The following is a 12,385-nucleotide window of genomic DNA, read 5'->3' as shown; positions in this document are numbered from 1 at the left end:
GAAGTGATAGTATAGTCACTAGAGATGGAACACATCATCACATTTCTCATGTTAAAAGTGCACAAATTCCTTAGCCTAGTACCTCTCTTAATTTGTCCAATGTTCTTTTTGCTCCTAATATTCAAAAGAATATTGTTTTTGTATCTAAACTTGTTGATGATACAAATTCTTCTGTCAAATTTACTCCCTCTTTTGTGTATGTTAAGGATCTTCAAACGAAGGAGGCATTCATTGAAGGAGAGCGACAAAGAAACACGTATATCTTCAAGGAAGATCCAACTTCTCATTCTTCTACCTTGAAGTCCTCTCTTTTGAAGTCGACATCTCAGAGTCTCAAGTCTTGTCATAGGGATGTTTTTAGTCTTTCTCAATGTAATAAGCCAAATTTGTGACTTGGATCATTGTAGTCATGGTTTCATTAAGAAACTTGTGTCAAAAGATTTTATTTCAGAGCCCTATTTACATTCTGTCCTAGATGTTAAAAAATATTCACGATGTCAGTTATATAAGAGTCATGTTCTTCCTCTTAATTTGATTAATGAAAGAGTCTCAAAAGCCTTTGAAATTGTGTATTCTGATGTATGGGGGGCAGCTCTTGTATGTTCTTCATCTGAAAGTCAATATTATGTTTTATTCATTGACACTTATTCTCGTTTCACCTGGATATATTTCATGAAACACAAGTCCAAAGTTTTTAGATTGTTTCAAGACTTTTGTGTCCTTGTTAAGAAACGTTTCTCTTCCAATATTGTGCATTTCCAATGTAATGGTGGAGTTGAATATTCTTCAAAAAACTTTCTTGATTTTCTTCAAAATAATAGGATAAGTAGGCGTGCCTTGCTCCTCATCAAAATGGAATGGCTGAAAGGAAATATCGACATATCGTTAAAAGTGCGATGAGTATGCTTCATGATAGTAACATTTCTATTAATCTTTGGACAAAAGCCTTTCATACTGCAGTATATGTAATTGTCTGCCCATGAGAATTTTAAAAGACAAGTTCCAATATTTTACCCTTCTTGGAAAGGATCCTGATTATAATAACTTACGTGGTTTTGGTTGTGTTTGTTATGTTCATATTGACAAATCCCTGAGAAGGATAAAGCTCTGAAGTGCAAGTTTGTTGGATATGCGGATGATTATAAGGGATACAGATGTTATGATCCGGTAACCAAGCGTATCAAGATTTCCAGAAATATTGTTTTTGATGAACAGAATTTTGAGAGCATGTCACTAGTTCAACAGCAGAATTCATCTCGAAATATTGAAATTTATGATCCCTGGTTAAGTGCTGAATTGTTTGAGAGTGAAAAGAGATCTTGTCAGCCATTTTGTGAAAAAATGAATTCAAATAAACAATATCCCGAACCTTCAGATCCTTCTGAAAATGAAATGCCTAGAGAATTTCAGAGATTTGCTAGTCAAGTTTATGTCAGAAGGGCAAGAGATAATGTCACGAACAATGTTGAGCAGGATATGAGTCAACCTTCTTTGAGAAGATCAGAAAGGATATGTCAACTTATTCAAAAATGGGTCAGTTATGATAATTTTTTCATGAATTTTCAGTTATTCATGTCTCAAGTAGAGAAGCATGATGAACCTATTAACTTTCATTAAACTATTAAATCGCATAAATGGATAGAGGCTATAAATGAGGAAGTAGAAGCTTTTCATGAATGTCAAACCTGAGAAATTGTTCCTAGACCTGAGAAGAAAAATGTTGTTGGGTGCAAATGGGTTTACAAGATGGATGTATTGAAACATATAAAGCAAGACTAGTGGCATGCGGGTTCACAAAAGAATATGGGCAAGACTATGTTAAAAATACCTTCTTACATGGAGATTTTAAAGAGGAAGTTTTCATGGAGCAACCTCCTGGATATGTTGAACGAGAACCCAAGGATTATGTTTGTAAACTGAAAAGAGTTCTTTATGGATTGAAGCAAGCCTCTCATTCTTGGTTTGAGAGTTTTTCTCTCAAAATTCAAAACTATGGTTTTTGCAAATACTATCTTGATCATTCTCTCTTCATTTTCAAGGATAAGGATGTTACTACTTTATTACTTATATATGTAGATGACATAATTCTTACGGGCAGTCATAGGTGGATAAAAGAGATGATGTTTTAACTCTTACTCAACATAAATATACTTTTGATCTTTTGAGCAAGGCAGGCATGTCTGATTGTAAGCCCCTAAGCACACCTTGTATTTTGCATCAAAAACTGAGTTCTAATATGGAGACTTATATCATGATCCGACCAAATATCGGAGTATCGTTGGAATGCATCAGTATCTCACTTTTACCAGGCCTGACATCGTATATTATGTTAATCAAGTTTCTTACTTCATGCATGAACCAAGAACTGGTCATGTTGAAATCGTGAAAAGAATTTTTAGATTTTTGAAAGGAACTATTGGTGACGATCTTCTTTATCAAAGAAATTGGATTGACAATAAGAAACATGAGATTATCACTTATACTGATGAGGATTGGGCTGAAGATCCGGATGAAACTAGATATTGTATATTTATTGAAAAAAAATTGGTGTCATGGAGTAGCAGAAAACAAAGAGCCATTGTCAGGTCCATTATTGAAGCTGAATATAGGTCTATGACAGCTGGGACCAGTGTTGTGAAAAGCGTTGAGGGGTAGCGAGGCGTAAAGCGTAAGCCTCAAAAAAAAATTTGAAAACTTTAAAAAAATTATTAAAAAAAAATATTTAAAAATACAAATAAATTATGAAATGCTTTATTGATGAAATAACCAATAAGAAATAGAAAATCTCAAATAAGTACTAAAAAATATGAGATTAACATATAAAAGTAACTAAAAAAGTGATTAAATAACTGGAAAATATATGAGATTAACCAACAAAAGATAAAATATACTAAGAAACCGATTACATAACTGGAAAATATATGAGATTAACCAACAAAAGTTAAAATATATGAGATTATTCTAAAAAATATGAGATTAACACAAAAAAGTAACTAAAAACTGATTACATAACTGGAAAATATATGAGATTAACCAACAAAAGTTAAAATATACTAAGAAACTGATTACATAACTGAAAAATATATGAGATTAACCTACAAAAGTTAAAATATATGAGATTATTCTAAAAAATATGAGGTTAACATATAAAAGTAACTAAAAACTAATTACATAACTGGAAAATATATGAGATTAACCAACAAAAGTTAAAATATACTAAGAAACTGACTGAAATAACTGGAAAATATATGAGATTAACCTACAAAAGTTAAAATATATGAGATTATTCTAAAAATATGAGATTAACATATAAAAGTAACTAAAAAACTGATTATATAACTGGAAAATATATGAGATTAACCAAGCAAAAGTTAAAATATAGTAATATACTAATTACATAACTGAAAAATATACAAGATTAACCAACAAAAGTTAAAATATAGTAATATAGTAATATACTAAGAAACTGATTCCATAACTGAAATAACTGGAAATATATGAGATTAACCTACAAAAATCTTGTTGATTATGTCTCAGAAATCTTGTTGTAAAAAAAAAAATTGTGCCTCAAGCTTGCGCCTTGAGGCACGGAGGGCCACGCCTTTTGCGCCTCAAGGCGCGTTTAAGCTACATGGGTCAGACATCTTCTTGCAGATCTTGGAGAAGGAATCTCACAATCATTTTTGTTATGTGATAATTAGAGTGTTATTAACATTGCTTATAATCCTATACAGCATGGTCGCACAAAGCATATTAAGATAGATCAACATTTCATCAGACAGAAGGTTGAAGACAAAGAGATTGAGCCTCGACACATTCGTACAGAAAGTCAAGTTGTAGATTTGTTCACCAAAGGCCTAGCAAAGCATCAATTTTGGTTCTTAAAGAACAAGTTGTCCATGGTCCATGACCATGCACAACTTGAGGGAGGATGATAAAATATGGTTTGCCGTCATCTGATCTAGATCCGTGCGTCTTATCCTCATTAGACATGTTTCTTTATGTAATGACATTTTAGTTATTTTCATGTATTTTAAACTTATTGTATTATTTGTTTCATAATAAAGGATTAGGGTATGCCATCTCAAGAAGTGGCTGTCGTTTTTTAGCCTCTCTCTCTCTCAGTTGAATGCTAACTGTGGCGATTTCTTACAATAACTTTGTATGATAAATTGATAATGATATTGTAAGCATATAAAGTGAGAAATTTTGAAACATATTAGAACTCCCTTTTCCATCAAAATTCTCAATTCCGTTTGCGCCTAATGTCCTACTTGCCTTCCAATATTGTGGATGAGAATCAGACCTTGTGAAATTGAAGAGGGGTTTGAAACACCATACCAGACTGTAGATAATGTGGCAATTTAGACAACCTCAAATAGCCTGTCCCTGATCTATACAGACAAACACAAGCATTAAATCTGCCCCTAAACTAGACAGACAAACACAATCATTTAGAGTAAGGAAAAGGATAAAAACAATTGCTTTTCAAGATACAGAATAAATAAATCACCCGAGACCATCAAAACACTGCCCTTGATGAAAACGCAAAGGAATATATCGAAGAGAAGAAATGCTAGAGGTATGAAGAGAATTAATGAGAAAATAAATTTGAAAAAAAAAGTAACCAAAAAACTTTCACACTCACGGAAATCTCTGTCGAAAATTACGAAATCGAGCACGATCTAATTGGTAAACCCACTCTACAGGGACCTAGAATGAACAAAAACAACAAATAATCAGATACAATTCAACACATCAAACAGAGACATAGAAATGGCACAAAGAGCCACAAAAGGAACTCAAATGTATGTGACAAAATATCAAACATCTGAGATCACAGAAAGGAAAAGAAAAAACAATAGTTTGAGAGGGAATTACATGACCCAAGCCTGAATGAGCCCAGCCACCAATCTCAGCCCAATAGATCTTGAATTAAGCTGGAGGAAGAGCCAAGCTTGGACAATGTTTGTGTTGTGTATATGTATGTTCAAGCATGTATGCATGTGTGTAAAGCAATATGTATATATGCATGCAAGTATTTACATATGTGCAAATGTATGTGAGATAGAGAAAGAGGAAACAAGATTTGAGCCCGTGACTTCCCCTATGAAAAAAGAAGGGTTTCTGCTATAATAACAACAGTTTTATGGCAAACATTTAGATATGAATGACATAGATAAAAGTACACAGCCCCTTAACAGGCTTATTGAGCTGTTGACAAGCCCAGACTCATGCTCAAGCTATAGTTCATTTGCTAAATAAGACATAAATTAATGATCAATCTTGGCTTGTTTATTACGTGAGAAATGTCAAGCTGAGACCAAGCTCCTCATGTCTCAGAGCCCACTCCTATGTTAAAAGATGAAATCCACTACCATAACAGAATTCACCCCAACAACAAATTTACATGAATGTTCTTCAGACAACAATACTGAAATAATTAACAAAACAAGGGGTTAATTCATACCAGATGAGGCATCAAACAACAAGTACCAGGACTTTTACTCTACCCCTCAGTTATAGACCATTACCTCAAGTAAAGTTTTCCTTTCCTTACAACTTCCCTACATAAGATCTTTCCAATCTAAAATTATTTAACACACACACATTTCTTCAACTTCCTACTCTTATCTGACAAATCATGCAATAAATAAAAATAAAAATACAGATTTTTGACAAACACTTGTTGTCTTCATAACTTTTTCAAAATGACATCATTCTTCAAGTGATATTCTTGAAATCTTAAAATTTTCGGTACACATCCCATTGTTTTCATGTAAAATTGTAAATCATCTCCCATAAAAGGTGTGTAACACATTCCAAATAGTGAAAATTCATTCTATTAACTAAAATCTGTCACACGCATACTCCACGTTGTCTTCCGTTCCGTATCCCCTTATATACAAGTCATATTGGAAACTTCATAAAAATAGCTGTATCCCCGTGTCTTCAACCATATCCATGTGACATAGATTCTAAAACACATGGCCATCCCTACTCTTCTTCCTTACTCAAACATTACTTGATTGCTTTTATTTTATCCAACTCATTCATTTTCTAGAGCCCGGACGTATGGATGGGCCAAAAGTCTAGCTAGGATAATGATAACAATATCAGCAGTAGCAGCAACAGTGCCAGCAACGACAACAACAAAATTGATCTTAATGAGTCCTTTTTGGACTGATGCTGATGCAGAATTCACTAATGTGTTAAAGTTGTGCATGTATAGGTAATATATACATAGATATACATATATATACCTATATATTGTTTGTATATGGATATAATATTGTAATAGGTAATACCCATCAGGGGTATTTTGGTTATTTTACTAGACTATGCCCAATACGGGCACTTGAGTCTTTTGTAATTTTTCCTTTTTTATTTCTTTTTTGTCTTATTGTATTTAGATTAGGGGCACTATGGTCAACACCAGTAGAGCCGTTGGGAGCTCAGTAATGGCTCACGGTAGCCCTAATGCCTATATAAAGGGGTTCTTCCCATTGTTTGTGTTCTGCTTTTCTTAAGCATTTGATATATAAAATTTGTTATTTTATTTGTGTTTTGCTTAGCCCATAAGAGGCTTTTGTGTTGATTGTATTGGTCCATAAGAGACCTTGTGTTTTGTGTGCACTTATTGTATTCTTGTAAGCCCATAAGTGGCAACCTTTTGGGTACTACCTATGTCACACGGACTCGGCTAGGGAGGTGCCGCACCCGAGTCGACACGCCCCGACACGGGTGCGGACACGGGTGCGGCTTCGGACTCGGCCTGGACTCGGTCAACGAGTCGAGGCCGAGATCGTCCACATTTTGGACTCGGTCAACTTTGACCGAGTCCAAAAAAGTCTATTGAAAAAACTAAAAAAATGATTTTTTTATATAAAAAGAGACAGTGCACAGTGCGTGTTGTGCCTGTTTAGTGCTGTGCACTGTGCACAGTGCTGTGCCAGTGCACAGTGCACAGTGCGCACAGTGCACAGTGCGCACAGTGCCTGTGCACAGTGCGCACAGTGCCTGTGCACAGTGCGCACAGTGCCTGTGCACAGTGCACAGTGCTGTGACTGTGCACTTTTTAAATAAAATAAAATAAAATAATATTTTTTTAAAAAAAAATAAAATAAAATAAAATAAAATAATATATATGTAGCCGAGTCCCCGTGTCCAAAAATTTTAAAATTGCGCCGCACCCGTGTCGCACCCGCACCCATGTGACATAGGGTACTACTTTGTTTGATGACACAATGTACATTTCCTTCAAAGTCATTAAATCTGTTTTATACAGAATACAAACTCTATATACGATAGATAACAGTAGGCATATTATGAAATGAAACCACAAGTGCACAAATAAAGGGCTACAAAGAGTACACAACCACAAATACAAGGGCCACTAATGAGCCAAATACAACAAGCCACTAAGGGCTAACACACCACACTCACAAATAGGAGCTCGAGCACAATAAAAATAAATAAGAACCGTATTAAGAGTGCTTAGAAAAGCATACATAACATAAAGGGGTGAGGCTCTATTTATAGAGCCTCACATGTATTGGGAGGGAGTCGTCGCACTAAATCTCCAACAGTTTTGAATGACAACAAAAAAACAAAAAAAAAGACTTTACAGTCCCTATTAGACTATATTAAATTAAATGTTATTAAATGACCAAAATACCCCTGATATACATATATTTTATAAATATATATATCAATTAGGTATAAACATATATACACAATATTTTAACACTCCCCCTCAAACTTACGGTAAGATCACCGAAAGTTTGCTAAGAACATACAAAATTCTTGATAGAAGAAAACTTTGGTGAAAAAGTCTGCAATCTAAAATTCGGACTGAACATATGGTAAAGTAATTGTCCCCTTTAAGTATTCTTCTCAAACATAGTGGAAATCTATCTCAATATGTTTCGTTCGTTCATGAAATGTTTAATTGTTGGATATATATATGGCACTTTTGTTATCACAACATAATTTTGAAGATTCTGAAACATCAACACCCATATCTAAAAGTGATGATCTCATCCACACGACCTCGGTTATTGTTGTAGTCATCGCCTTATACTCAGCTTCCATGAAAGATAAAAACATTTTTTGTTGTTTTTTGCATCTCCAAAAAATGAGTGAATCACCTACAAAAATCCGTAGTTGAGTGACGATTATTGGGATCTCCTTCCCAGTCAGAATCGATATAAGCAACAAGATTTAAAGATGATGAAGAAGATACGAATAGCCCTTTAGATATAGTTTTTTTATGTATCGAACTATTCTTGACACAACACTCGTGTGAATTGATGTGGGCGCATGTTGAAACTGACTTGCAATGTCTGGCCTGGTAATAGATAGGTACATTAATTATCTGATAAGTTGTCTATAAGAAGTTGGATCATCTAATAAAACTTCGTCTTCAGCTCTCATTTTAGCATTTATCACTTCAAGAGTATCAGCATATTTTGTATTTGTGATTCCCGAACGCGCAACAATATCAGTTGCAAACTTGATTTGAGACAAAATGTACCCTCTTGGCGAGTATACTTCTTCAATTCCTAAAAATATCTCAAAAAACCAAGGTCAGTCATATCAAAAGATTTCTTAAGTGTAATCTTAATTTCTTCAATTTCCTTCTGATCATTCTCATTAATGATCATATCATCAACATACAAAAGCAGAATGATAAGTGAGTAATATCAATATAATAAGATTTAAATCCAACATTCAACACAGTTCCACTAAACCGATCATATCATGCTTCAGGAACTTGTTTAAGCTCATATAAAGTTTTAAGACAAAGAACCATTTTATTTTCAATAATCAGACGAGTGGAGAGATCCATATAAACTTCTTCATTTAAATTTTCATTTAAGAAAGTGTTCTTAACATTTAACTGATATATAGGTCATTTTTTAATAGATGTTACTGCAACTAGAGCCCTAACTTTGGTCATGCGAGCTACTGGGATAAATGTTTCCTCATAATCTATTTCATATTCCTGGGAATATCCTTTTGCAACTAATTTTTTAAGGACCTGTCACTCTTTCTTTTGACTTTAAATACCCATCTACATCCTATTGTCTTTTTTCCCTAAGAAAAGGTTGGAATGTCGAAGTATGGGCCTTGTGTAATGCATCGAATTATATTTTCATAGTTTCAACTTATTTTTTTATGTTTTTAGCTTCTTCATAGTTAGATGGTTCATGATATGAATCAACTGCTAGAAGGCATACGGATTCATAGGAGACAAACCTATTTGGAGGCCTATGTATCCGTTCAAATCTTCTAACATTAGACTCTTCAACATTTGTTGGTTGACTATACTTTTCAAAAGCACTCCCCATTATTTCGTCTAGAGTATTGTAAGAGGTTATGAGTTGGTTTTCTTTTTTCACTTGGTATATTAATTGACTCAAAATTATCAATATCATCATTATCAATAATTTCATTATTTGATTTAAGTAACAAATCAAACAAGAAGGCATACTAGGATTCTTCCTTAGGTTTTTCAAGATCAAATCCATTTTCATTTTCAATAAATGTTATATTTCTAGACATAAAGATTATCATTTGTTGAATCATAGCATCGATAGCCTTTTTTATTTTCAGCATATCTAAGAAAAACACATTTTATATATTTAGGAGAGAGTTTGTTATATTTTTCAAGAAGCACAAAGCATTTACATCCAAAGACCCTTAGTCTTTTTAAATCGGAGAGAGATTTTAAAAAGTTATTCAATTGAAAATTTGTTTTCCAAAGTTTGAAAAGGCATTCTATTTGTTAGATATACTGTGGTGAAAGTGATTTCGGCCAAAAAAAAATTGGAATTTCTTTTGAAATGAGTAGGGTCCTAGTAGTTTAAATAATATGACGATGCTTTCTTTTGAAAATATCATTTTGTTGGAAGGTCCTAGGACAAGATCTTTGGTATAAAATACCATGAGTTTTTAGATAGCATTGAAATTCATTTGAAAGAAACTCTCCCCCTGAGTCGGAACGAAAGATTTTAATATTTGTAAACAAAATTGATTTTTAACAAGATTATGAAAAATTTTAAAGCACAAAAAAAAATTGGATTTGATTTTAAGTAGATCCAAGTATGCCTACTAAAATCATATGTGAATGTAACATGATATGAATAACTACATTTTGACATAACGGGAGTAGGGCCTCGTACATCCGAATGCACTAATTCAAAGATTTCATTAGTCAAAAAAGTTCTAAATCCAAAAGGCATCATTTGCATTTTTCAAAGTATACAATCTTCATGTACAAATTCTCTATCCTTATAAAAAAATTCAAAAATGAAAAATGAGACAATTTAGATATACTTGGGTGTCCTAATCTTTTATTCCAAAGATCTAAATTAATTATGATTACAAAAAAAGTTTTTAGGTAAACATAAGGAATCCATATAGTAAATATATCATCTTCTATGGCCTTGCCCAATCAACTTCCCTCACCGGAGATCTTGCACTCAACAAGCCTTAGATGAGAAGAATATTTTATATCAATAATCGAAAATTTGAGATACCGAAAAAATGTTTAAATCTAATTTTGGAATAACCCTCACATTTGAAACAAAAAAAATTAAAGTATTGTTGAGGCTTCCTATACTTTTAACTTTCAAAGTACTATGGGCTTTTGACACACATGAAAAATATGAATTAATGCAATTGGATAATAGAGACTCATTATAAGTCATGTGAAAAAATGCTCGTGAATCCAAAATCCAAGAAGACTTACTTGAAAGAGAATAAGAAGCACCGGATGTAGAAGGAGTGGCTTTTAGAATTTGTGAGATGGCCTCTGCTACATGGGCAATTCTTAAATCATTGAAGTTGCCCCCTTTCTTTGATTTTTGAGGTTCTTCACTTACGGTGGCCACTTTCTTGAGCTTGAGACAATCTGGTCTTATATACCCGATTCTTTATAATGATGACAAGTAATTTTATCCTTGTATCCTCACACATTATGTCCTTCTCCATTGAATTTTCTTTCAAAGTGAGGTAGTTTATAAGTTTTTACAAAAATTTTGGGACTTATACGGCAAAAACCTCATCATTAAACTTGTGCATTCCAAGTCTTGTTTCTTCTTGACAAATTTAAGCAAGAGCCTCACTTATAGAAGGAGTCGAAGTCCTATGAAGCAAGGAGGACCTAACTTGCTTGAATTCCGGTCAGAGACCATATAAAAAAAAAGAAAAGGTTTTCTTTTTCAAATTATAATTTTCTCATTTTAATAGTCGAACCTTCTCATTTTGGTTCTAACATAACTAGTTCATTCAAAATAGGAGATAGATACCACAAGAGTCTCTTACACTTTTATCTCTTTGTTTGATATTGCGTACCTTGTCTTGAAGATAATATAGCCTAGCCATATCTTTTTAAATGAAGGTACTCTTTACGAAGATCCTTGCATCACATGCCCTTTTAAATTTGACGATGTTGGTAGCAATCATGAAATCTATGGTATTCATGAACCATAAAAGTATTTGAGCATTGCTAGCTTCTCAATCTTCCAACTTGTTTTGGTATTCTTGCAAAACTTTCTCTTTCTTCTTCGGATAGAGTTTTGAATTTATCTCCTCTTCTTGTTAATTTAAGTTGAGGTTCATTAGTGGTTCCACTAACAAACCCTTTTTACCTTTGAAGTGATTTTCCATTACGGTAACCAACATCAAATAGTTGCTTTCGTTGAGCTTGTAGGAGATGACGAAGGCGAAATCTCTTTCTCCCATAATGAAGAAGGCTTGCGTTTGAAGACTAAAAATTGAAGAGCACCACCACAAAGAGAGCAATCCCAAGATAACTTTCACCACTTTAAGAGCCCTAAGCTCGGATACCATGAAATGAAACCACAAGTGCATAAACACAATGCCACTAAAGGGCTACAAAGAATGCACAACCACAAATACAAGGGACACTAATGAGCCAAATACAACAAGCCACTAAGGTCTAACACACCACACTCACAAATAGGAGCAAGAGCACACTAAAAATAAATAAGAATTGCATTAAGAGTGCTTAGAAAAGCATACATAACAGAGGGGTGAGGCTCTATTTGGAAGGGAGGCAGTCCAACGACGGGTGAGGCTCTATTTGGAAGGGAGGCAGTCCCGTTGGACTGCCTCTCCAACAGTCTTTTGAATGACTTAAAAAAAACAAAAAAGAAAAAAAGACTTTACAGTCCCTATTGGACTGTATTAAATTACATGTTATTAAATGACCAAAATACCCCGGATATACATATATTGTATAAATGTATGTATATCAGTTAGGTATAAACATATATACAGAATATTTTAACATTATTGAACCCATAAGGTACATAAAAGCCATGTCATACATTTCACTCAGCATGTGTGCTACATG

At 33.6% G+C, this 12,385-nt stretch overlaps 1 protein-coding gene across 1 annotated transcript in view; it reads right to left on the bottom strand.

The window, feature by feature from the left end:
- The window catches only part of LOC149817258 (uncharacterized), a 128,513-nt gene that overhangs the window by 96,693 nt on the left and 19,435 nt on the right, over nucleotides 1-12,385 (bottom strand). Inside the window, exon 10 of the mRNA XM_089987053.1 lies at nucleotides 4,649-4,713. Within this exon, the coding sequence (XP_089843179.1) occupies nucleotides 4,649-4,713 (65 nt within the window). The remainder of the gene's footprint in view (nucleotides 1-4,648; nucleotides 4,714-12,385) is intronic.

This window comes from Nuphar pumila, chromosome 14 (genome assembly GCF_984573655.1).
Source record: "Nuphar pumila chromosome 14, dmNupPumi1.hap1.1, whole genome shotgun sequence".
Lineage (NCBI taxonomy): Eukaryota > Viridiplantae > Streptophyta > Magnoliopsida > Nymphaeales > Nymphaeaceae > Nuphar > Nuphar pumila.
The sequence above is the reverse complement of the archived record's forward strand: the minus strand, read 5'-3'. Positions and strand labels throughout refer to the sequence as shown.